Source organism: Carettochelys insculpta, chromosome 3 (assembly GCF_033958435.1).
Source record: "Carettochelys insculpta isolate YL-2023 chromosome 3, ASM3395843v1, whole genome shotgun sequence".
Classification (NCBI taxonomy): Eukaryota; Metazoa; Chordata; order Testudines; family Carettochelyidae; genus Carettochelys; species Carettochelys insculpta.
Window position 1 is genome coordinate 57,037,577 of NC_134139.1, and position 27,212 is coordinate 57,064,788.

A 27,212-nucleotide genomic window follows, 5' to 3' on the forward strand; every position below is an offset into this window, starting at 1 on the left:
AACATGTAAGCATATGCATCATTTCAGGTTGTGTCTATGCTTAAAACCCATTCATGCTTAAAATACCATAGCAGACAGCTGCAGTGTTTCAGTATAGCCACTACCCGCACCACCAAGTTTCCCCTCCCTGAGAGGTGGCAGCTAGGCTAATGAACAAATTTTGTGGTAATCACATAGTGGGCACACAACATTAGATTAGTTTAATTTACATCTCACTGGGGGATGGACCTCTGCCAGACTTGCCATGCACATACAAGTTCTTTGGATAGATCGTTCACTACCCTGTATCATAAATATGCCAGTTTAATTACATGCTGCTGCTGTACCTTGGTATTTTTTAAGCATTCAACTTGGTTTTACATTACCGCTGGCACATCAATGGCTTATCTGATTGATCCTACTTTTCAGCTCCTAGCCAGTGGGTTCCTGAATTGCTCTTTGCTAATAAATAAAGATTTTAAAGAAATCACAATTATGCACCTAGCACATGAAAACAACCACCTGACCAGAAGAGCTCCGTGCACCGCAAAAGCTTGTCTCTCACCAACCTCAGTGCGCCCAATGAAAGACTTTTACCTCACCCAGCTTGCCTCTCGCATAGCTCAGGTACCAGCAGCGCCACGCCTAGCCTCGCTATAACGCGTGTGCCCTCTCCCCCCGCGCATCAGCAGGGGCATTAGCTCCATAATCAGAAGCGGGGATTTCCCCTTCCGCCCCAGCTTTGCAGGAGGCAGCAGACCCAGGCTCGGGCGCCCTAGCTCAATGCGAGCCTGCGCGATAACGGGCCCCGCAACACACCGCCCGGCCGCGCAAAGCCAGAGGACAGGTGGCGGGGCGGGCTGGCTGGCGCCCGCTCCCGCACACGCTGCACCCTGCAGATGGTCGCGCACCACCCACTCCCCTCGCAGCGCACGAGCGCCAACCCTTCCCGTCAATCAGGCAGACTAGGGCACCGTCGGAACAGTGCGCATGCGCAGCAACGCACTGTGCGTCAAAGGTCATGCCCGGGCAGGCTTTTTTCAGCCCGTCGTGTCTGCACCCACTGAAAGCGTCGGAGTTGATTCGCTTCGAGAGCGGTCACGCGGCAGCGTTTTGTCCCCTTTCGTTTTCAACGGCAGTTCGGTCGAATCAGGGCACGCGAGTTAGCACCCGGTAGGCTCGCTTGCCCGAAGCAAACATGGCGGCCTCCCTGGAGGGGCGCGGAAGCGGCCGTTAGGAGCGTGCCACCGGCCCGCACGTGCGCGCAGGAGCGGGGTCGCTCACTGCCGGCCCACGTGACAGGCCGGTGGGGGAGCTGGTTCGTGCAGGTGCGGGGGGGAGGGGGATATCGCTGCGGGGCTCGTGGGGGTGCGGAGCTGGGTTCGCGCCGCTCAGCGCACCTGCGGGCGGGGAGCGGAGGCTTCTGCGATTCCCCGAGCTGGGGAGTGAGGCTCAGGGAGAGATCCAGGAGGGGCAGCACTGCCGGGGCGTCAGGCGCTGGCCTGGGGCTTGGGAGAGCGGACTTGGACCCGCTGCGTAGCTAGGGCAGGGCAGTGCCCGTGCCTCAGTTTCCCCCGTAAAATGGTGCTCCTGTAATACAAGTAGTAATAAAACTGCCCTGTTTCCCGTCCAGGGGCGTCCTTACGCATTTTGGTGCCCTACCCAACCCAAGCACCTGCACACCGTATCTCCTGCCAGGGAGGGGGACAGCAGCTCTGCAGGGAGGGTTTACACTAAGGGCATTTGGGGCAGGAAAAGGGTAGGGAGGCTGGTGGGGAAAGAAACAGGAGGATGGGTCCCCCGGGCCTGCGGGGCAGTCAGAAGAGAGGAATGGGGGATTCCGGTGCTGGGGTGAGAGGCAGAGTAGTATGCCTGAGGGGTTGGGCCACATCCAGGATGCAGAGTGGAGGGCCTGAGGGACTGTCTGGGGTTCAGGAGGTGGAGCAGGGAGCTGGAGAGATGAGGGAGGGGACTGGAAGATTTGGGGAGTGGGTTGCTGGAAGGGGAAGTGGGAGCAAGGGGATTGGGATGCTTGAGCTAAGAGGCAGAGCAGGGTTGGGGTACAAGAGATTGCCCTCAGCTGGTCCTAGGCATATGCAGCATATATTACTATTTAATTGTGCCGTAAATTTTGTGGTGCCCTATGCAGCAGCATAGTCTGCATATGCCTGAAGAGGGCCATGCTCCTGTCCTTCTGCTTCCCCACCCTTTCGCCTATGGGACTTTAAAGAAATAGTAAACATCAGTTCAAGTGTGTTGATTTTTTTTAAGGTGTTAAAGTTTTCCTCACACATTAAAAACATGGACAGCTTTGTTGAACAACTGAAAAGGGGAACAGAGGAGTTTACAGAAGAATCTGATTGGGATGAGCCTGGAGTAAAGACTGAAAGCTGTTCACTTTCAACTATCTATTTACCTTTTCTTCCAAGACACATTCTGCATCCAAGTAAGTGTAATTCTCTGTTGACTGCTTTTTCATACTAGCAAATGCTGATAACTAAAACGTTAGTATTTGAGATGTCACTGCTACTGAACTCTCTGGAGTTGAGGGCTCTCCCACTGTATAGTATGGGGGTGGGAGGGAAATGCCATAACTATGTTATCACTGTTTTCTGTATTTTGACACAGACCTGGCAATCCAATAAAAACCAAATGCCATCTTGCAAACTTCTAAAATTTCTAATACTACTACATTAATAGTATGTCTGTATATACAGTACCTGGGTCCATTGGACCCCAGTTTTGGTTGAGGCACCTATTAGCTTATGATGTAAACAGTAAAAATAGAGAATGGGTCCAAACCAAAACTTTGGAACAGAAATCTATATTTTAAGAAACTCTGGATCTGAATTTTGCAGCCATGGACCCATTTCAAGGACTGTGACATACAGTGAAATTACCTTTGTATAATTCCCAAATATTCTAAATTCTGATTTCTCCAGAGGTGATAGTGCCTTTTACATTGTCTTTATAGCCCTTGGCCTTTTACTTTCCTGCTGTTCTTCAGACAATATGTTTATCTGAGCAACTTCAGATCCACAAAGGTGAGGACCACTTCCCATTGCTCCGAGAGCAGGTATTGGTTGTTAAGAACAAAACATAAGGGTGACCATAAAAGGACAGACCAGTCCTGTGTCCTGACCCAGTGTCCTGACAGTGGCCGTTGCCTGATTGTTCAGAGGGAGTGAACAGAACAGGACAAGTGGTGAATCCCTTTGGGTAGTATGATCCATTCCCGGTCATCCACTCAAAGATACCGGGACACCCAGAGCATGGAGTTGAGTCCCTGACCATCTTGGCTAATAGTCCTTGATGGACTTGTTCTCACAAATCATTTTTTTTTTTTTAACCCAGTTATTCATTTGGCCTTTATAATACTTCCTGGCAATGAAAATTCCACAGGTTTTGCATTGTGTGAAGAAGTACTTCCCTATGTTTGTTTTTAAACCTGCAGATTTCAGTGGGTGACCTGTGGTTCTTGTATTGTGGGGAGGAGTTAATAATATTTCCCTATTCACTTTCTCCTCTTGGTGATTTTAGAGACCTCTACCATGTTTTCCTTTAGTTACCTATTTTTTAAGCTGAATAGTCCGTCTTTTTAATGTCTCCTCACATGGAAGCTGTTTCATACCCTCAGTCATTTTTACTGCTCTTCAATATACTTGTTCCAATTATAATGTGTCTTTTTTTTGAGATAGGGTGACCTGAACTAAATGTAGCATTATAAGAGGGGAAGGATGATGGATTTATGTAGTGGCTTTGTATTATTTCCTGTTTTCTTATCTATTCCTTTTCTAATGGTGCTTAACATTCTGATAGCTTTTTTGATTGCTCCTGCACATTGAACAGATGTTTTCAGAGAGCTGTACACATTGATTCTGAGACCCACTTCTTGAATGGTAACAGCTAATTTAGACTCATTCATTTTGGCTGTGTCTACACGTGCACAAATCTTCAAAATAGCCATGCTAATGGCCATTTTGAAGATTACTAATGAGGCGCTGAATTGAATATTCAGCACCATATTAGCATTAGGACACTTCCAGCTGTGGTGCTTCGAAAGTGCTGCTTTTGAAAGCCTGCAGCTCAATGCGGCTACACAGGGGGTCCTAGGACCCCGCACGTTTAGAAATCCCCTTATTTCATTCAGCTGAGTGGAATAAGGGGATTTCAAAACATGCAGGGTTCTTTTGAAAAGGACCCCCTTGTAGCCGCGGCCGGAAGCGTCCTTAATGCTAATGTGGCGCTGAATATTCAATTCAGCACCTTATTAGTAATCTTCAAAATGGCCATGCTAATGGCCATTTTGAAGATTTGTGCCCATGTAGACACAGCCTTTGTGTTTATAATTTGGATTGTGTCTTCTGCTGTGCATTACTTTTCACTTACCCGTGTTGGATTTCACCTGCCAATTTGTTGCCCAGTCACCTAGTTTTGTGAGATCTCTTTTGTAACGCTTCACATTTAGCTTTGAACATAACTGTCTAGAGTAATTTTGAATGATTGCAAAATATGACCCTTCACTGTTTATCCCCTTTTCCAAATAATATTTGTGTGTTAAACAGCCCAGTTACAGTGCAAACCTTTGAAGACCCTGCTGTTTACCTCTCTCTACTATTAAAGCTGACCATCTAGTCTTACCGTTTGTTTCCTGTCTTTTAACTAGTTTCCAATCCATGGAAGGATCTTTCATCTTTTCCCATTGCTTCTACTTTGCTTATGAGCCTTTGGTGAGAGACCTCTTCACAGGCTTTCTGAAAGTCCAAGTAGACTGGATTGTGGTCCCATTCAAAGAATTGTAACAGATTATTGAGGCATGATTTGTCTTACAAAAGCTGTATTGACTCTTCCCCATCATATCAAGTTAATCTATGACTGTGTCTACACTTGCGTTCTTTTTTGAAAGAGGTAGGCAAATGAGGTACTTTTGAAATGCAAATGAGGTGCAGATTTGCGTATCTGGCACCTCATTTGCATATTATTTCAAAATAGCTTCTTTCGAAAGAAGAAAGCCAGTGTAGACACTGCTCTTTTGAAAGTAAACCCTATCTTCGAAAGAATCCTTCTTCCCTTTTTTTATGGGAAGAAGGATTCTTTTGAAGATGGGGTTTACTTTCAAAACAGCAGTGTCTACACTGGTTTTCTTCTTTCAAAAGGAAGCTATTTTGAAATAAGAATATGCAAATGAGGCATCAGATATGCAAATTTGTATCTAATTTAATTTTAAAATTACCTGATTTGCATACCTCTTTCGAAAGAGGAATGCAAGTGTAGACACAGCCTATGTGTTTGTTAATTCTGTTCTTTATCATAGTTTGAACAAATTTGCGTGCTATTGAAGTTGGGTGTGCAGAATGTAATTTTTTAAAAAGCAAGGTTACATGAGATCACCAACAGTCAGCTGGTATAGAAGTTGATTTACTCTATATGTTACATATTACAGTAAACCCTCAATTTCATGGACTAATGAGGGGAGGGGAGTCCACTATTCCTGAAAGTTTGTTTAATGCGATGGTTTACTGCCCACCCACCCCTGCCAAGGTTCCCTAGCTCCAGTTCTCCCCCTCCGCCAAAATTAAAATAAAATGAAAGGCACTGGGGATTCACCAGAGCAGCTGGAGCTGGAGCCCACTACGCAGCTAGAGCTGCTGGACTCGAGGCTGGCATCTCGCCACACATGGCTTGAGTCACCTTGCCATGTGTGGCAGCAGCATCTCGCCGCATGGCTGGAGCTGCCCCACTGCGCATGCCTGGAAGGGCCACTGCACAGCCTGAAGAAGCTGCTGCTGCCTGAGCCATCACACTCTCTTCCTACCAGGGGTAGGACACATACGTGGGCAGATGACACTTGTGTACATGCCCCACCCCTCGTGGGGTGAGCAAGTGGCAGAGGAAGTGGCAGCTCCTCCAGGCCAGAGCAGCAGTAAGTCCGTTAACTTATTTTTTTGGGTGGGGGGAGGGGAGAGCAGGGATTTAGGATTTTACAGTGGACTTCGGGAACAACAGGGAAGATGTCAGTTCTTCCTGAAGACTGCTAAATCAGGGTTGTAAAATCGAGGGTTTACTGTACAGTTAGTAATCCTGCAGTTTCATATTTGAATTCCTTCAGAATTCTTGGGTAAATACATCTGGTCTAGGCAACTTTTTACAGTTTAATTTATTAGTTTCCTCAAGAGCCTCTCTTCGTGGATCAGTTTCTGAGATTTGTGAGGTGTGGGAAACTCCCTCACCTTCTCTTCAGTGAAAACCAATGTAATGAATTCATTTAGCCTCACTGCAATAGCTTTGATTTAGGCTCCATCACCCAGTTGTCCTACTGATTTTTGGCAGCCTTCTTGCTTCTGAGGGATTTAAAACACATTTTGCTGTTAGGTTTTTTTTCTCTTTCTTGATACTCTTCAAAGATGGGGTGTGGGGTTTTATTTTGGCCTGACAAATTATATTTTATACTTGACTTGCCAGAGTTTATGCACTTCTCTATTTTTCTTAGTAGGATCTAAATTCCGATTTTTAAAGGATGTCTTTCTGCCTCTAAGTTATTAAGAAATGGAGACATGTTTTTTAATTTGGGGTAAACATTTAGTTTGAGGCCTGTGCTGTGGTGTTTTAAAGTTATTTCCATGCTGTTTACAGACATTTCATTCTTGTGACTGCTCCTTTTAATTTCATTTTAATTAACTAGCTTCCTTATTTTTGTGGTGTTCTTCTTTTTAAAGCTACTTTGGCATTTTCCCCTCTGTGAGCATCTTACATTTAATTTCATTTTAGTTGCTCTTATTGAGCAGCTTAGCTGTATTCACCTCTTGGACCAGATCCTGTGCTCCATTTAAAACTTTTCCCTGTGGGTTCCAGTGCTAGCTGCTCTAAGTCATTAACAATATCTGGACATTTTATGTCACATCTTTTTATCTTGCATCCCATCCTGAACTGACATACATCCAAGGTGAAAGTTGAAATCCCCCATTATAGCTGAGTTTTATGTTTTTGTAATCTCTTTTATCTCCCTGAGCATTTTCCAGTCACCATCATGATCAGTAGTATATTCCTACTGTGCTCTCACTATTTAAGCATGGAATTTCTGTCCACAGAGATTCTATGGTACTGTTTGATTTATTTAAGATTTTTACTATCTATGACTCTGTGCTTTCTTCTGTAGGCATTGCCACTTCCCCAACCAGCATGATCTGCTCTGTCATACCTATATATTTTGTACACTAGTATTGCCATGTCCAATTGATTATCCCTATTCCACCAGTTTCTGTGATGCCTTATTATATCAGTATCCTTCTTTACAGTTGGGTATTCAGGTTCACGCATCATAATATTTAGACTTTTAGCATTTGTATACAGGTGCTTATAAAATTTGCCAGTATTTAGTTGTCTGCCTTCATGTTACATAATTGAGGGGGATGCTGTCTTTTTTATTTTCCACTTGTGCTTTATCAACTTCCATCCTCTCCTCTTTTTTAGGATATTGAGTATCCCCTTTAATAAATTCTCCGCTAAGGTGTGTCTCTGTCTGAACTGGGTGACCCAGATCTTCACATCTGCTTGTATTCCCCCAACTGATAGTTTAAAAATTCCTTCACAACCTTTTTTACTATTATATGCCAACAAGTCCAACACTACGCTGACACCAAGAACTCCAAGATGTTCTTCAGTGCTATCAAAGCTATATATGGAACTTCAAAGCCAAGTGTTATACCTCTCCTGTCTGCAGATGGCATGACGCTTCTGAGGGAGAAGAAGAGCATCAACAGTAGGTGGAGAGAGCCCTTCAGCAACCTTCTCAACAGATCCTCCATTGTCAGTCCTGTGGCCCTAGATCAGATCCTTCAGAAACCCACAATAGACAGTCTTGACCTGCCCCCTACAATGGATGAGGTCAAAAAGGCAATCAGCCAGACCAGCTCTGGCAAAGCCCCTGATAGACGATATCCCCGCTGAAATTTTCAAAGCGACAGGACCAGTGTTACTTGAAGCCTTTCACAACATCTTGATCAGCATCTGGGAAGAAGAAGACATGCCCAAAGACTTTAAGGATGCCACAATCATCTCGCTGTTCAAGAACACGGGCAACAAAGCTGACTGTGGAAATTACTGGGGTACTCTCTTCTCTGTACTGCTGGGAAGATCTTGGCTCGAGTCATCCTCAACCATCTGATCACCAGCATCTCGGAGGAGAAACTACCGGAGGCACAGTGTGGTTTTCGCCCAGGCTGCAGCACTGTTGACATGATCATTGCTGTTCGTCAGGTGCAGGAAAAGTGCATAGAGCAGAACTTGGATCTTAGAGAGCACTGTCTTTGAACTTGGATCTATAAAGAACACCGTCTTTATAGACCTGACCAAGGTGTCAACAGAGAAGCCCTGTGGATTATCCTGTCAAAACTTGGCTGTCTGAGAAGATTTGTTGACCTCATACGCCTGTTCCACAATGACATGACTGGCTTTGTTCTTTCAACTCACGAGTCCTCAGATCCATTTGACATATCCAATGGTGTGAAGCAAGGGTGCATGCTGGCCCCAGTATTATTCAACCTCTTTTTCATGTGCGTCCTCAGCCACTCAGTTTGGGACCTGGACCATGGAGTCTACATAAAATACAGACTTGATGGGTCACTTTTCGACCTTCGTCATCTGAATACTAAAACCAAGATGCTTGAGAGGCTCATCCTTGAAGCCCTTTTGCTGGCGACTGTGCACTTATGGCACACAAGGAATCTGATCTCCAGCTCATCATCATCAAGTTTGCTGATGCCACTCACCTCTTTGGTTTGACCATCAGCCTAGGAAGGACTGAGGTACTGTTTCAACCTGCTCCAGGATCTGCGGCTGTCCCCACTTCAATCTTTATTGAAGGAACAGAGTTAAAAATGGCAGAGGAGTTCAAGTACTTTGGCAGTGTAATAGCCAATGATGGCTCCCTTGACGAAGAAATCGATGCCAGAATCTGCCAGGCCAGCCGGGCTCTAGGACGTCTGAGAGCATGAGTGTTGAATCAGCACAATATCTGACAGTCCACTAAACTGAAAGTGTACAAGGCTGTAGTCCTGACCAGTCTCCTGTGTGGCTGTGAAACCTGGACCTTGTACAGAAAACATACAAAACTGCTTGAGCGCTTCCACACGCACAGCCTGAGGTCAGTACTGCACATTTGATGGCAGGACAGGGTTATGAACCTGGAAGTCCTTGACAGAGCAGGAACCACGAGCATTGAAGCCATGATTCTGAAAGCCCAGCTTCGCTGGACAGGGCACGTCATACGAATGGAGGAGTCAAGAATCCCTAAGTAACTCCACTACGGTGAACTCTCCCAGGGCAAAAGGAATCAAGGTAGGCCTCGCAAGAAGTATAAAGACTGCATGAAGGCCAACATTGCTCGTGCTGGTTTAAAACCAGATCAGCTAGAGCAGCATGCAAAAGACTGAACAGGCTGATGTGCTCTCGTATGACACGCGTATGACAACTTTGAAGAGCAGCGACGCGTACGCCTCGTTGATGCTTATGAGGGGAAGAAAGCAGCAGCAGCAGCCACACCAACAGAGCCAGGACAATTCCCTTGCCCCCATTGTGAACGCCAATGCCATTCAAAGCTTGGACTCCTCAGCCACATGCGAGTCCATAACTGATGAGCGTGTGCAAGCTCAAGACGTCATCGTCAGACACAATGGACTACCTACATGCCAGCAACCTGGTTCCACTTTAGTTTAGGTGGAGCCCATCCTTCCTGTGCAGACTCCTCCTTTCCCAAAAGGTTCCTCTGTTCATAATGAACCTAAATCCCTCCTCTGAATGCCATTGTCTCATCCACGCTTTGAGACCCTACAGTTTTGTCAAAGTGGCCCTGCATGTGGAACTGGAAGTATATCAGGGAATACTACCATGGAGGTTTTGGACTTCAGTTTCTTTCCTAGTAGGTTAAATTTGTACTTCAGGACCTCTCTCCTACCTTTCCTTATGTCAGTGGTACCTACATGTACCATGACCACCAGCTCACCCCCAGCACCACACACAACTATTTAGCGGTCTCTAAAGATCCTCAACATTTGCACCTGGCAGGCATTTCATCATACAGTTTTTCTGGGCAAGACAAACCTCTCTGTGCTTCTCATAATTTAATTCCCAATGACTATTACTTGTCTCTTCCTCATAACTGGAGTTCTTTCTCCCCTGAATGGGTATCCTCGGTTTAAGAGGATACCATGACATCATCTGGAAGGAGAGTCCCAACTATGGGATTGTTTCTTTCTGCTCCAGCTGTGTGTTGTCCTCCCTCAAAATTTTCATCCTCCTCAGCAGAGAGGCTGTCAGATTAGAGGTGGGAATGCTCTCCTGGGTCCCTGAAAGTCTCAGCCGTGTATCTCCCTGTTTTCCGCAGTTCCCCTGGTTCAGCCACACTAGTCTTAAGCACCTGTACGCAGTCTCTGAGAGCCAGGAACTGCTTGCTCTGAATGCACAGATATGTCACCAGTTCATAAGGCATGGGATTGTAGATGCTTCATTCAGGGCAGTATATTGTATAGCTCCCACTCTGGTGCTGAACTACTGCCTGCATTATTTTGACTCTGGCAGGATTAGGAGTTTTTATTTTTGCTTTTTTAGGGGGGTGGGAGGGGAGGAGGATGCTGTAGGGCTGTATCTGGCTTTTATGCTTCTCTGAATTCCTGTGTTTGCTGCTTCTGTGCACTAGCTTCTCTGTTTGCGTAGGAGCTGCTTTTTTAAATCCCTATTCTCCCTGAGTTCATCCCACGTCCTCCTGAAGGGATTAAGAATCAAAGAACAGATACCTTTGACATTGGCAAAGTTACAGATACTAAAGTGAGGGCTGCCTTTTTTTTTTTTTTTTTTTAAAAGACCACAGTCAGTACTTATCCACTAACTTTATTTTTTCAGCAGCTCAAGGTCGAAAGGCAACAGGATTTCAGGAGTCCAAGACAGCTTGTTTAAATTACATTCAGGATGCCCTGCTAGAGAACCAGTGGCAGAGGGCTGCAGAATTCATGACTGCCTATTTGGAGACACTGGAGAGTACCTCTGTTGAAACCCAGATGGCTGCCTCAGAGGTAAACAGGAAGAAAAAATCAGTACTTTCTCCCTCAGCTGATGTAAATAATTTAAATAGGCATCTCAGGTAATCCAGGACCTATACTTATGCATTGTTTATTTAAAAAATGAGCCCCCTAAAAGTCATAAAAGTCTAATTTATCAGAGATGTTTTCACATATCACCTTTTATATATTTGCACAACAGATAAGAATGTGGCACAAATATTAATAAATGTCACAAATTACATCAGTAATATGTTCCACTTAAAATACAGGTTGTCATAATATCACTCCAAAACAGAAAACTTGTAAGTACATTTGCTACTGTTTTCCCAGCGTGTTGGTATCCGTTTGAAAACTGCATCTTATTTTAGTTCTCCACGATCTTTCTCCAGTACTGCATGAACCTTTTTGTTAGTCCCTTCCTTGCATCCTTTATGCTTTTCAACAGATGAAAAAGGTAGTAAACTGCATTTATGAACCGCCATTTTTAAAAAATAAATTCAGTGCAGAGCAACTGGATACTGCCATTTTGTTGGAATTGCTGATCTCTGTAGACAAATATTAATCACAAAGATGTTTTGGGCAGGAGGAGGTGGTTCAGGTGGATGAGTGTATTTCAGTTTGCTATTTTACCTAATTATCCTTCTTTGTATTATGGTACCATAAGCTACCTGTAATGTTCGTTTTAGTGTGATAACATAAAAGTAAAATTTGCTTGAGTTATTGTCCATGCATGGGAGATACCTTTTGGGCTTTCATATGCAGTTTTGTTGCATTTAAGTATGGGACTTTGATGAGCAGTTGTGAAGTTTCCTTTGCAATTAAGCTTTATTTTTCACTTATTCTACATGCATGTATATTTTACTGTATCATCAAATGATAAACAATAAGTCCGTTTTCAAATTAAACCATATGTATTATAGTTAAATACAGCTGTCATAGCATAGTGATGAAAGACTGTGCACAAAAGCTTAGAATAGCATTAGAGCTTTCTCACTTCAGAAATTCTTTTTGAATTTTTTCCCTCTATGGCAGGTGATTTGGAGAATAGGAACTGAAATTTTGTGCCATCATTCCAAGAGCAGCATTGAAGAGTTCAACTACTTTGCTGAGAGGATAAAAAATCTAGGAGTCAAAAAGTATTTAAAGGTGAGGCCAGCCTTCAAGAGACACTTCTGACTTAAATCACACATTTTTCTTTAAATTTTAACTACTGGTGTTAAAAGAAACTTTTAAGAAACTGTTAAGAATATTCTCTCTGATAGAGGCAATATCACTGATGGTTTAGAATTAAGAGACCACATCTTTTTAGATTTGTGTAACAGCATCATTATTTTTCCACCCCATTCCTGTGCAGCTTAATACCTTGTTTGGTCTTTTGATTGCATTTGTACCTTCAGCTGAAGTCTTCCTTGAGATGTCCACAATTACGCACAGGTCCTTTCCATAGTTTGATCAATTTACAATCATGTAATGTATACAGATAGCATTTATTTTTTCCCTTTCAGTGTGTATTACTTTGCAGTTATCAACGTTGAGCTTCTGTTACCATCTTGCTGCCTGTTCTCCTGGCTTGGTTGGATCTTCTTGTAGCTTCTCATAGTTCGCTGTTGATTCTGGTTAATCTAAATAACTTTGTCATATACAAATTTTGCTGCCTAACTGCTTACCCTCTTTCTAGATTCATAATGGATATACAAAATACTAGACTTAGTGAAAAACCTTGAGGTACTCTTCTGTAAATCTTTTGGCATGATGAATTTTTTCCATTTACTCCTACTCTTCTTTTTGTCTCCTAGCCAGTTTTTGATTTGTTACAATGTTGTTATTTATTCTTTGTATTCCCATAGCATAGAGGAGCTCTAGTCATGGAACTTTTGTGTTCAGTGCAGTACAAAGAAAGAACTAAAAAGAGACTTCCTGTTCCCAAGGGTTCATTCTGACTCCCATTTCATGTCTGATTAGTTTCTTGCTAATCTTTTGTGAGGGACCTTTTCAAGGGCTTTTTCAAAGTCTAACTAAACTGCCCTCTGGTTCTCTTCTACTTTATCAACCTGTGAAAACAATTGTAATAGATTGAGACATGACTTCCCCTTGTTGAATCTGTGATGGTTAGGGCCGCTTCATTTTGTGATCTCACAGATGTTTACTTTTATTTTGATTATCAATTTAAACCAGTTTGCCAGTTACAGATGGAAGGTTTACTGGTACAATTTACCATATCACCACCTTTTTCTTTTTTTAAAAAAATTATGTATTTTTTAAATTACAACACTTGCAAGCTCTTGAATGTTTGCATTTTTATTTTGTTTAAAAATTTCAAGGAGTTTATCACAGTTTACTATAGAAATTAAAAAGCAAATGAAAATAAGTGTGAAAATTAACTTCGGTTTTCTGGGTAAGTATCAGGGTTAATATTGGGATGGAAGGGCAAAAAAAAAGCAATCAATAGCAAAACATCAGGTATTTTAAGTAAAACCAGTTTAATGCTCTGGCTCATTTTGTGACCTTTATATTACCAATACATGACTACATTCATGCCTGTGTCTGTATCTTCCCAGCATTATCTTACTGTAACAGATAGCTTCTCATGTAAACTTAGACATATTTATTATTAGCAAAAACTCATTGACCTACTGCATTATATTGGATTTTCTTAATATAATTTTAATGTATACGAGTGATCCCAAATTCAGGTGAAAATCTGTTCTGTAAAAGAATAGTAGCATTTATAAACCCTGGGAAATGTTTGGTAAAAACTGAACTTGAATGGTCTTATACTTGCTATGTTCTAGTTCCAGGCACTAGTTCCAGTGGCTGCTTTTAGCGAGGGACTGCATATTTTTGCTGGCAGCTCAGCCACTTCATAAACTCCTTCAGATGTGTTGGCGTCACCATCTCACTTGGTGACTTATTGCTTTATAAATTTTGTACCAGCACTACTACTACTTTCGACATCTCCAAAAAATCTATGCAAAACAACTTCTAATTAGAGCACTCCAATCATAGTTCTAATTAAACTGTATTTAGACTATGTTGTGTTGATGACACTAATTGGGCTCTTTTTTTGCAGGCATATGGTAGGAGGTAAAATTGCAGTGTGCTGGCAGGACAGTGTGATCTGTATGATATAAAATTCAGTATTGTAAATTTTTGTAGGTCTGTTTGGAGCATGCCTTTCATCTCCTGTGTAATGGACTAATAGATGATGCCTACCAGAACCTGTCCATGGCAGAAGGCTGGAGGTATGGCGAACAAACAGCCAATCAGGATAAAGAATTGAAACTCATTCAGGCTTACAAGGGGATGCTAGACTACTACAAGTGGTCTGAAAAGAGAAATGCCATGTTAGAGCTTGGTGAGTACAAGTGTTGCCTTCTTTAGTTGAGAGGAGCTGTTCTACTCACTCAGTCACATAAGTCAGCATGGTGTGCAGATAACTCTTGAAGGAAGAAACATTATTGTTGAAAGCTGCATTCAGTCTGATCTCTTGCAGCACAGAGAAATTTTAAAATTTGCATGTGTGCTTTTTATTAAGAAAGAAAAAGCAAGATGTAAGGTGTCCTCCAAAAGAAGTATTTTTAATGAAGGATAAGATCCTGCCTACCTTTTTAGTCAGAAAAATCTGAATGTCTGAGTGGAATTTTCTATCTTCTTCATGATGAGCTTCAGCTGATTGCGGCCAGGTTTATAGTGCCATTGCCTTGGTTTTCCAAGAAAACACATTCATGTACCACCATGGGAGTGGAAATCAGCTGGGACATAGGTATTAACCGTCATCACAATTAAATGAAGAAGAGGGGAGGCTAGCTCTTGTTCTCAGTGGTAGGCCCTTCACACTACAATTCCCTCCTTATGTTTTTCATGCCAGATAGTTGTGGGAGGAGGTGGAACATCACAATGGAATATTGTTTGGCATTTGTTTAAAAACTCATTTGTTGTGTCTGTGTGCTTTGAAACTTAGGCAAGAAGGTACATTTATAATAAGCCAAGTTAAAATAAAGGTACATGAAAATCTCAGCTCAGGACCCTCATCATTTAAAAAAGGTTGTTTGAGCTCTTACTACTTCCGACAGTCAGCAAACAAGAGTTTTATCTGAATGAAAATTATAAGTATTACCTATAAAATACTTTCTGTATAAATAAAACAATACCATTTATTTTAGATATTTACCACTAGTCATTGAAAATCACCTATTTAAGCTCTGACTGCACTTGAAATTATTCTAAAACTTTAATGCTAAAGTGATCTGCCATGTTATCTGAACTCAGAGTAACTGACAACAGCATAAATGGGGGTTTAAGATTTTGTGTTCCGAAGGAAGAATGTTTAATCAAAGGAGTTCCATCAAAGAACATTTGTTTATAGGTAGTCTTTTTTTTCCTGCATATCAACTTCACATTTAAGTGTAAATTCTTTAGTTTGTTACCTTTATAGAGGTGACAGGATTAAATATATTGTAATAAAATGGAAATTGATTTATACTTATTTACCTGTTTTGCTGTAGCAGAAAAAGAAGTCTCAGATAATTATCAAATTATACTTCAGTCTTATGGATCTTGCCTTACAGACATCACATTCTAACTAAATTAACATGCCAGAAAATTGTTGGATGAAGGAGGTGATACAGGAAGATGGTTATGAGTATTTTTCAATTCAGATCTCATCCTCCCAGAGCTAGTTTCCTAAATCTCTATTCAGTACAAAAATATTTGTTTCTCCAACTGTTTTACGAATATACAGGTTGCACCTCCTTAGTCCAGCACCCTGAGGACATGAGTGGTCCCAAATGAGGGATTTTGCTGGATGAGGGGAGGCTGATGCCCCCCTAAGTTCCTGCTCTCTGGCCGCTGCCACTGGTTCCCCGGCCGTGCCTCACTGCTACCAGCTCCCTGGCACCCTCAGCCTTGTGTGGCTGCTGGGGGGATGTCGTTGTCCCTGCTCTGCATGGGGATGCTGGCTCTGGCTTGCCCTCCTGCCCCAGCTCTTTGGTCCAGGACCATCTTTGATCAGAGAGTACCAGTTTTAGGAAGTGCAACCTGTACTGGCTTTTCCTTTGTCGTTTTCATTTTCAGCGCTCGCTAAGCTCCATTCTCTTGGGTTGAGGTGCTTTCTTTGAAGTTGGCATCAAGGTGTTGACTTTTTTTCTGTGAAGCCCACCACGGCTTGGGTCCCAGTTTTGTGAAACTACCAGTTGTGTGACTTTAAAAATAAAAAAATTCTGTCTTTTGGCAGACAGTGATAATTGTGCACAACCTGTTGAAGAGGAAATGCACGGTTTCTTTCGACAGGCAGCAGTGAATCTCAAGGAGATAATTAAAATTCCTGGAGTTTGGGATCCTTTTGTGAAGTGTTACGTGGATGTAAGAGCACTTTTGCAAATATTACTTAAATTCTTCTTTCTCTTATTTTAGACAAAGTGGGTATGTCAAAGTGAAACATTTTTCGATGTGTGACCACTTGCAGTTAAGGTGTGGTTAGGAAATTGATTTCTGAAATGCTTCCTTTTAAAATAATGTGTGTTGTGTCTTTGTCACATCTGCTTGTATGTCTGATGAAAAGAAAATTTTATGCCTACAAGAACACCATAATTATGATAATACAAGCAGGAGACTACTATTAAAATCATTAGGGAAACTATATATATCTAGTTTCTCCAAGAGATTTTAGTAGTACTCCCCTACTTATATTCTGCTTTTGTGTGTGTGTGAGTGCGTGTGTGTGTGTATACATAATACATATATAATAATATATATAATGTGTATTATTATTATATGTCTGTATGTTACTGCTGATGATGCTGGAATTAGAGCAGGATTTGATTTTTCAGATCACAGATTGTTTTTGCAGCACAAACACAAAAATTCTCTTTTAATTATAAGCTGATTGTAATTGGCTCCTGAAGTCACAGAACAATGTGGAATCCCACAATCTGATTTTTCTGATTATAATTGCCAGGTCAACTAAGTTTTAAAATTGAATTTAACTTTAAAATAGATTTGAAACAGTTTGCTTTTTCTTAAATTGCTAATGGCACTTGATTTTTTTTGGGTGCTTGCTTTTGTTGGGTGCTTGCCTGTCTCAGCAGATTCTACCTTTTCCTGGGGTCTGCTGTACTGTCTCATTAAATTGACCACTCTTATGGAAAGGCAGCTGTCTTGTTCTCTGAAAAGAAATACTGAAACAGTGACAGCAATTATTTATGATATAATTAGCTGTTTAATGTATTTGCAGAGCTTTTAATATCTTCTAGAAATGAATATTTTCATATATGTAGTGAATTGCATTAAGAGTACTATTATTAAGAGACATTAGGTATAAATGGAAATCATTTAGTATTATTTAGTACTAATGCACAGGCATCTAGTATTTCTGAGGTTTACTGTATTGGGCACTGTAAAATCAAGAATTTGATGCCTCAAACAGTTACAGAAAAGCTTCACCACGTTTTTCCTTAATTTTCATTAGTCTTAGTCCAATTCCTGATGAGATCTAAAGAAGTATTTCCTTTGACTTCAGTAGGATTTGAATTGGAGTCTTTGTGTTCAAAGATGCAAAGCCATCAAGGATAGAATTGGTCATTAGGAGAACTAACTTTGTGCTTAGAAGGGATCCCTCCAGGTTATAGGTGGCACACATTTGAAGTTGTGTGGGGGATAAATATGGGGAAACTTGCCATGCAATCACATCTTTTTGACCTGTTGAGGACTTAATTCTTCAGGGTTGTCAAACACATTTCAGAAACTAGAATGGATTCAAGAGTAGCATTTAGAAATACTTTGTGTAGTGATAACCAAAGGCTCTTTTCCATTCTAGTAGTAAGCGACTTACAGGATTGTCATAACAGTACAGTCTGTGACAATCTAAATTAGTTGTGGTATTTCTGATATTTTGTTACTCTCTCAGGCACCATCAGCGTGCTTATATTTTCTTTTCCATAGCTATTGGAATTCTATGAGGATTATGATGAGGTACGGCAGGTGTTAAGCAATTATGCTTACAACTCGAAGTTTCCTTCCAATCCCAATGCTCATGTTTATTTGTATCAATTCCTGAAGAGACGGGGTGAATCAAAGAAGACGCTGATGTCTGTGCTCAAGGTATATGGACTATTTTATTGCATGTCTTTTATAAATGAATTAAACTGAAAAATAATTTTTTAAAAGTCTGTCTCAGCTTTATGCTAGCAGCTGTTACCAGTGCTGACCAAAACATTTTAACATTTTTGGGCCAAAGGGATACCAAATTCTACCCTCAAAATATTGCGAGCTTCCTTATATCACATAGCAAATAATGCAAATATCTAAAATAAACTCTTAAGTTTTTCCCCATACATGTTAGGTATCATATTCTGAAGCCTCGTAAATTATATTTGTGTTTAAGTGAAATGTCATGGAATTTACAGATCAACCTGTTCCAGGGAAGGAGATGTTGATGTTTCATTTAATGTATGTCATGGTCTGCTTTTTCTGTTTTAAAAAGCATATGGGCAGTTACTTAAGCAGCATGGTGGATTGAGAATTTATCTCATGCTAATTCTCCTTTTAGATTATTTTTTCTTATCATATAGCAGTAGCGGGTATTTCTCTGAGATTAACCATACACATTATTTCTGAATAGTAGGGTACCTGCCACTGTAAACAGACAGTTATTGGAGAAAGAAACTCCTTGTATCTCTTGCTAACATTGATCTGCCTGTGACTTGGGCACAATAAGTCCAACAAGTACACATTCTTTTCACTTTGTCACTACCCTTAATGGATTCTTTCACAGTGGAGATGTGTATGCTGTGGCAGGTGACGTAATTTCCAGCTCCGGTAGAGACGTGTACGCTAGCTTTGATCCTGTTTGTTAGCAGTGTAGCTTTGGCAGCACAGATAGCAGCTCAGGTTAAGGGCCTGAGTATATATCTGGGATCCTGGATGTGACTGTGCTTACGCAGCTATCTTAAGCTTTTGTTCATGCCAGGACAGCTGCGCTGCAGTTTTTAATGTGCTAGCCCATTCAAAGGTAATGTGTATGACTGCTTAAGCTAGGAATTACACTTTTAGCTGCAGTATAGATGTGCCCCATGCAGGCCCTGATGCAGCAAAACACTCAAACATTTGTTAAACTTTACATATATGCTTAAGGTCTTTGCTGGATCATAATCTTAGTCTCAGAAACAATTAATCTTCTGTTTTTTATGACCCAGAGTACCATCCATTTCTTGTTCTGTTTATTTTCTCTGCTGTTTCATTCCATTGTGTTCAACAGATCACACAGATAAGTAAGTGTCATAGGGTAGCCTGCAGCACGTGAGCACTCTTGGCTAGGTTGTTCTATTCCTTTGTGTACCGTGCATGTGCAGCAGCTGCAAAGTAGAACTTGCCCAGTCGCTTTGGTAAGTCCTATTTTTCAGTCTGCTGTGTAAACTGATCACAAAGAAAGTGGGATGCCTAGGTGCGATTGACAGGACACCGAAATGCAGACTCAAACTTGGGATTGATAGAATCCAGAACAAATAACATCTGCTTTCTTACTTTCATACAGCATGTCTAAATTGAAATCTGTTCAGTCTTGATCAGTTGTAGGCCTGTTTCTCAGTTTTGTATGGTAAATTTCCAGTTAGTTCAGAAAAGGTATTAATGTAGCTGTCAATAGTCTTTCATACAACATAAATTGCTGTTGACCTTGTTTTATCTTTAAATTTCATTAACTGAACTTTGTGTTTGCTTTGTTTCCACATGCTGATTTCAGTCATTCTGACTAGCGGTTGGATACTTAGACATTTTCAGTGAACCGTGGAACTAAATTACAGTAAAACTTCCTATTATTGATGCCCATTGCTAGTTGTGTCATCTCTACACTAAGCTAATTTTTTCCCCTTTGGGTAATTTTGAACTGATTTGCTTTTGTTCCCCAAATGTCAGTACATTTTTTCTTACCATATTTTAACCACTTGGTGGCACCAAAATACTTTCATTAATGTGTATGTTTTAACATTGCTGCCTAAGTTTTAGACTTATGTTTAACTTAAATGTTGAGTCCTATGTTCCTATATTTTACAAAATTCCATATTTCTAGTACTGTTGTGATTTTCATCTCATCTGAGGGCTTGGGATGAACTAAATAATAGTTCAGCAAATTACCATGTCTATAAATTTAGTCAAAAAATTGCATTGAGGTTTCTTAAAGTAGAACACAAAGATGATTTGTGCTGCAGTTTGTAAGACTGTTCTTCAGAAAAATTGTGACAAACCATATAGTAGTTAAAAGGCTCCCTTCTCTTTCGATAAACTTGTAGTATTGGAAAACCAGTATTGTATGTATTATTACTTACCTTTTTGGGAAATGGGAAGACCATTTTATTAGTCCTATAACTATGTATGCAGCGTGCACCTCACAGTATTTGTAAGGTGCATATGTAGCATTATAAATTGTAAGGTTCAAAATCCATTATCCTAACCTTTGTGACGGGGAAAGTAATCCTGACCCCTTTGTAGACAATAGCAAAACTCCAGGGCTCGGGTTACACTCGCAAATTTTGCCAGCAAAACCCCAATTTTGTCAACAAAACTCAGAGTGTGTGTACACAAAATGGGCTTTGTCAAGAGTATCTCAACAAAACACAGCACTTTTGCGAGCAGTGTTCTGCCTCAAAGCTTTGAGGCATAATGTTGCTGTCAATAGATTCTGTCAAAAAAAAAAGCTGTGTGGCTGCTTGGGGGGGGTGGGCTTCTTGCAAGAGACAGGGCGTCCGTGGGAATGGGCAGCTTCCAGGTGCCTGTTTTGTTGAGAGAGCAGCTGGGCAGTCCAGCTGCTTTATTGACAGTATGCGATGCTCTCCTGATTGGTTTTTGAGTGTGACTGCACTCTGTCAACAGAAGTTATGTTGGGAAGACTCTCCCAACAGTGACTTCTGTTGACAGAGCACTGTAGTGTAACTGTACCCCATGAGTTCACTCAGATTGAGGGACTTATCCAAGGGCCCATAGTCACCGACTTATGATTAGGGAGTAGAGACCAGGTGTCTCTTCCCTGTTCCTCACTAACTAGAAGGCTGTGTGGTCTAGTAATTGCACTGCATCTTTAAGGGCAATGATTTATATGCACATCTATAGCAAGGTAAATTGAAGCTCAGTAAGAAGAAGTTATTTGTCCAGAATTTTCCATTTAGTCAGTAGCCATTCTTTGTGTTTGTTAAATGTTTTGAAGGTTATTTCTTTTCACCATGTATTTGTGATGCTGAGGTGATATGGTACTGAGTAGAAGTACCCAGACAGGGGAATACTGTTTATCACTGGAGCTGAAATCCTTGGTATATTTCCATATATTACCCTTTCTACTAAATAATACATTTTTCTGTAATCCAGTTGTCAAAGTACAAGAAATACATTTTAAAGCTCACCATGGCCGTGTCTACACTAGCCCCAAACTTCGAAATGGCCACGCAAATGGCCATTTCGAAGTTTACTAATGAAGCGCTGAAATGCATATTCAGCGCTTCATTAGCATGCGGGCGGCCGTGGCACTTCGAAATTGTGCTCAATGCAGACGCAACATTTATCAGAAGATACCTGAGTCAGCATCCAACACGCCCTTTAGCAAAGTACCATGTACATTCCTCTTGGACAGGCTGAATTCCATTGCCTGGTAATGCACTACTGCTGGACCATGGTCCCATACTCTCCCAAACACATCTTATTTGGAATTTCTAATGTAACAGTTGGTGCTAGTCCCATGCTTGCATAGCAGGAACATAGAGACTCAGAGGTCACTGCAGAGTTCCTCCCTTTTGGGCACCTACATAGGACTACACAAAACCTAGCTCACAATGCTCGTTACAACTCTCTTTTCATTAATTTCACTCTTCCCTCAGGGTTTCCTTGGTTCATTAGCTCTGCAGTCTTTTCCGTTATGACTGACACAGACAGACATTACGTAAGATTCATTGGCCCCCAACTCCAATAGCACAAGCAGTGGAACCAACCAGGAGTCAGAAAAGAACGGAGAGAAAAGCAAAATGCATTTATGTTAATGACTGGACTGAAAAAGCTACTAGGACCAAAAAAAGCATCATCCACCAGCCTGAGAAACTAGATTCATTAACCATTTATTCATATTGACTATGTCTACACTAGCCCCAAACTTCAAAATGGCCCCGCAAATGGCCATTTCGAGGTTTACTAATGAAGCGCTGAAATGCATATTCAGCGCTTCATTAGCATGCGGGCGGCCGTGGCACTTCGAAATTGACCTGCCTTGCCGCCGCACGGCTCGTCCCGACGGGGCTCCTTTTCGAAAGGACCCCGCCTCCTTCGAAGTCCCCTTATTCCCATCAAGGAAACCCTGAGGGAAGAGTGAAATTAATGAAAAGAGAGTTGTAACGAGCATTGTGAGCTAGGTTTTGTGTAGTCCTATGTAGGTGCCCAAAAGGGAGGAACTCTGCAGTGAACTCTGAGTCTCTATGTTCCTGCTATGCAAGCATGGGACTAGCACCAACTGTTACATTAGAAATTCCACATAAGATGTGTTTGGGAGAGTATGGGACCATGGTCCAGCAGTAGTGCATCACCAGGCAATGGAATTCAGCCTGTCCAAGAGGAATGTACGTGGTACTTTGCTAAAGGGTGTGTTGGATGCTGACTCAGGTATCTTCTGATAAATGTTGTGTCTGCATTGAGCACAATGCTTCTCTGAACTGCCTGCCGCCAAGATACTGCACCTCCCTGTCATAGCAAGTGTCTTAAAACTGAAATCTAACCTATTTGTTAATTGTTTGAGTTTTGCTCTGTATAACAGAATAAAATGACTAAATACTTGAAATAAAAACCAGATATCTGGTGAAACAGAAGTGTGGACTCAGCAAATCTTTTTGAAGATTCTATAACAGAAACTTTTTTCCTCTCCCCCAGATTTTGCACAAGATTGTTCCCTCTCATGAATTAATGTTAGAATATAATGCCATGCTTCAAAAATCAAGTAAGTCTTTGAGTATGTGTGTTCTTTTCCTTTAAGTTATTCAAAGTACAAGTTTCCTGGGATGGTTATTGATTTTTTTCCATGTTAAAATAGTTTAAGATGCCTTGGCAGACAGTTACAAACCTCTGCAAACAAATGCTCGTCTAAACAAAAAATGTGCAGATGCCAATTGTCAGAGTATGTTGGCAACATGGCCAAGATCTCAATACTGACTACTTATTTTGGTACTTCAGTGTCAGGTGCCAATTTTAATGAGACTTTGAGAAAGGATTTATGTACAGCACTCTGCCTGAATTCAGTACCTATTATTCATTAGATTCAAGACCAAAACACACATCTCTTCAAAATGGATCATATCTTTGTCTGAAAATTGATCTCCACAGTTGTCATAGCCCCCCATCTTGAAGTATTAGTCACTTGTTGTGCAAGTCAGCCTCTTCTCTTGATTGATCCTGTGAAATGTAGTTGTAGCATGTAGGCAACGTGAAGGTACCTTAAACCCAGGTTCTCTTCTTCCTGTCCCCCAGCCTTGCCTGTCTTCCCTTTTAGACTGTGGTAGTTCTTGTGTTATCAGTGCACATATGACATGTGGAAAATCCATTTAACTGCTATGAATTATCAGTGTTTGGCAGGGAATAGTTCATAGATAGAAAGACAATTTTTCAGATGCTTTTTTCTGCCTTGGTAACTCAGGCAGTCTTTTTTAAAAATCCAGCGTTGGCTCGCATGTCCTTTTCAGAGAGGAATGCCTGCTTTATCAAGCCTGCATACTAAATAAATAAATTATTCCTTTCTGATTCAAGTGAGCACTAAAACCTTGATCCTGTGTAGTTCTAAGTACCCTCAGCCCTAGCCTGGACTTAAATTAAAAGAGGTAGTGAGGACAGCAGTGATGTTACGCTGCTCTTTGCACAGGGTGTGCCACATCAAGCAGGAGGAAGACTATAAAGTGAACTCCTAGTTCTAATGAAGTTCAGTATCCAAAACTCTCATTGGCTTTCATGATCAGGAATTGGGCTCATTGTGTATGTCTGAATAGAAAGGGTGGTGCTTGTAAATTTGTAAGTTAGCTAGTCTCCATGTCTGCTAATATTTGTCATTATGATATATTGTTATATGTAGCAAGTTAAGCACAAGTGAGAATCGTGGGGTTCCCAGGGATTGGGGGCTGATGGGAGCGCAGCTCCTCCACCAGCTCCTCACTCCAGCCCCGGCTATCCTAGCTGGGGAGAAACCGCTCTGCTGTAGCTTTCTGACCCTCCAGCTGGGGGAAGCCAGGTGGACAGACAGACATGGCAGCGCAGCTTCTCCTTGGTTTCCCCCAGCTAGCAGAAGCTGCTCTGCAGCAGCTGTCTGCCCACCTGGCTCCCCCAGCTGCATTGCTGCGGCTTCTCACCGGTTTCCACCAGTTTTGAGAGCCGACTTGCGTGAAATTTGAGTTATGCAAGGGTGCGCAGGAGTGCAACCCTCCCGTAACTTGGGGTTCTACTGTAGCTGTCCTGGAGTACAGATGCACCTTACCAGGTTTCCAGTAGGAGGAGGAAGAACCAGGCTTGAAATTACGAAGAGGGCATCACCATGGCAAATAGAATGAAGGCAGATTAGCTCTGGTTGCTATTTGTCTTATGAATGAATGTAAGGTTGTTTATTAACGTGACCTGTTCTAATTCCAGAGAAAAGAAAAAAACATAGACTGGGGCTGGAGGTTATTTTCACTGTCCTGGATTTTGCTGGGTGGAAGGAGCATGTAAAAGCTTGGCACTGTTTAACAAAACAAATTAAACAGATCCTGGAGAAGTAAGTAAGATACATCTGCTACTACCATACTAGGGGAATTAAACATTACAGTGTGTCAGTCTGTGTGAATACTAGGATAGGTGCACTTTGGGAGTCAGGTGTCCTATTGTGTCTTTTCACAGGCTTGCTGTTTACTGAACAGAAGAGTAAACTGGTGAGTCCTGTAGTCATTCACTGACTGCCTGGCCATCAGAGTGCTCTTAATAAAACATCCTATGGCACTCTGCAGTCCCAAACACTGTATTTTTCAGTGGTGATACTACAGTGCTTGGTCTGCTGCTGTTAGAATACTGCAAAGTTTTATTTTAAGAAGGTGATCACTGTGTGGTTCTTCAGCCACTGGGGATTCATATCTTCTCTGGCCAGCACTGAGTGGGGTTAATTACAACTCCAAAGGAAACCATCTCTATACACCTCACCCTGAATTTCTGAAAAAAGGTTTTCAGAGGGGTGATCCTGGAGACTTCTCTACTTGTACAAAGATGAGATGCACCTGACTCTTTCATAATGTTGGCTGAGTGCATTAGTGATGCTCTTTAACATAGTATGCAGATTTTTTATGCTCCAGGTAGTTTCTAGCTCCATGTTTCAAAAATACTTTTCAAGTAGTAAGCTCTGTGGGACCAGTATTATATCTTATATGTAAAATACCATATAAATGTAATGCTTTTTTACACATAGAGCTGGTGTTGAATAAAAGTGTTCGGAAAGCATGTAGGCCAAAGTTCAATGATATAATACAGCTTTTATTTAAAGATCAGCCAATATTTCTAGTCTTGTGACTGGTCAATTAAGATATTTTCACTCTGGTTTAGAATCAGAATTTGACCTATTAAACCAGAAGTGTCTTGGCGGTGTTTCTGTTCAGTAAAATCTGTTCAGAAGACCAGCCTGATCTGTAATCTTCTGTTTGACGAACCGACACCAGAATATCTCCAAATGAACTGGGAACAAGTTCTCACTTTTAGGCTGCCTCTACGCTAGCAGGTTCTTTTGGAAAATCAGGCCCTTTTTCGAAAGAACTTGTAGCATAGAATCATAGAACACAAGGACTGGAAGGGACCTCGAGAGGCCATCGAGTCCAGCCCCCTGCCCCAATGGCAGGACCAAGTACTATCTAAACCATCCCTGATAGATATCTATCTAACCTGTTCTTAAATATCTCCAGCAATGGAGATTCCACAACCTCCCTTGGCAATTTATTCCACTGTTTGACCGCCCTGACAGTTAGGAACTTTTTCCTAATGTCCAACCTAAACCTCCCTTGCTGCAGTTGAAGCCCGTTGCCTCTTGTTCTATCCTCAGAGTCCAAGAAGAACAAGTTTTCTCCTTTTGCTTTATGACTCCCTTTTAGATACCTGGAAACTGCTATCATGTCTCCCCTCAATCTTCTCTTTTCCAAACTAAACAAGCCCAGTTCTTTCAACCTTTTGTCATAGGTCACATTCTCTAGACCTTTAATCATTCTTGTCACTCTTTTCTGGACCCTCTCTAGTTTCTCCACATCTTTTTTGAACTGCGGTGCCCAGAACTGGACACAATACTCCAGCCGAGGCCTAACCAGCTCAGAGTAGAGCGGAAGAATGGTGTCTCATGTCTTGTTCACAACACACCTGTTAATGCATCCCAGAATCATGTTTGCTTTTTTTGCAACAGCATCACACTGTTGACTCATATTCAGCTTGTGGTCTACTATAACCCCTAGATCCCTTTCTGCTGTAGTCGTTCCTAGACAGTCTCTCCCCATTCTGTATGTGTGAAACTGATTGTTCGTTCCCAAGTGGAGCACTTTGCATTTGTCCTTATTAAACTTCATCTTGTTTACCTCAGACCATTTCTCCAATTTATCCAGATCATTTTGAATTATGACCCTATCCGCCAAAGCAGTTGCAACCCCTCCCTACTTGGTATCATCTGCAGACTTAATAAGCGTACTTTCTATCCCAATATCTAAATCATTGATGAAGACACTGAACAGAACTGGTCGTAACACAGACCCCTGCAGAACCCCACTTGTTATACTTTTCCAGCAGGATTGAGATCAATTAAGGACTACTCTCTGGGTACGGTTATCCAGCCAGTTATGCACCCACCTTATAGTAGCCTCATGTAAATTGTATTTGCCTAGTTTTTTTATAAGAATATCATGAGAGACCATATCAAATGCTTTACTAAAGTCTAGGTATACCACATCTACCGCTTCTCTCCTATCCACAAGGCTCGTTATCCTATCAAAGAAAGCTATCAGATTAGCTTGACAAGATTTATTCTTTACAAACCCATGCTGGCTGTTTCCTATTACCTTACCACCTTCCAAGTGCTTGCATATGATTTCTTTAATTACCTGCTCCATTATCTTTCCTGGCACTGAAGTTAAGCTGACTGGCCTGTAGTTTCCTTGGTTATTCTTATTCCCCTTT

At 41.6% G+C, this 27,212-nt stretch overlaps 1 protein-coding gene across 5 annotated transcripts in view; it reads left to right on the plus strand.

Annotated features, from left to right (window-relative positions):
* Window positions 1-1,003: 1,003 nt before the first annotated feature.
* The window catches only part of TAF1A (TATA-box binding protein associated factor, RNA polymerase I subunit A), a 30,133-nt gene continuing 3,924 nt past the window's right edge, over window positions 1,004-27,212 (plus strand). For 2 of the 5 annotated variants that reach the window (XM_074988603.1, XM_074988598.1), the window contains exons 1-10: window positions 1,004-1,152; window positions 2,251-2,425; window positions 10,876-11,045; window positions 11,303-11,335; window positions 12,066-12,179; window positions 14,190-14,388; window positions 16,267-16,394; window positions 17,973-18,131; window positions 22,929-22,995; window positions 24,669-24,792. In XM_074988603.1, coding sequence (XP_074844704.1) covers window positions 2,281-2,425; window positions 10,876-11,045; window positions 11,303-11,335; window positions 12,066-12,179; window positions 14,190-14,388; window positions 16,267-16,394; window positions 17,973-18,131; window positions 22,929-22,995; window positions 24,669-24,792 — 1,139 coding nt within the window. In that variant the 5' untranslated portion in view covers window positions 1,004-1,152; window positions 2,251-2,280. The other 3 variants (XM_074988601.1, XM_074988599.1, XM_074988602.1) reach the window with 3 other exon arrangements.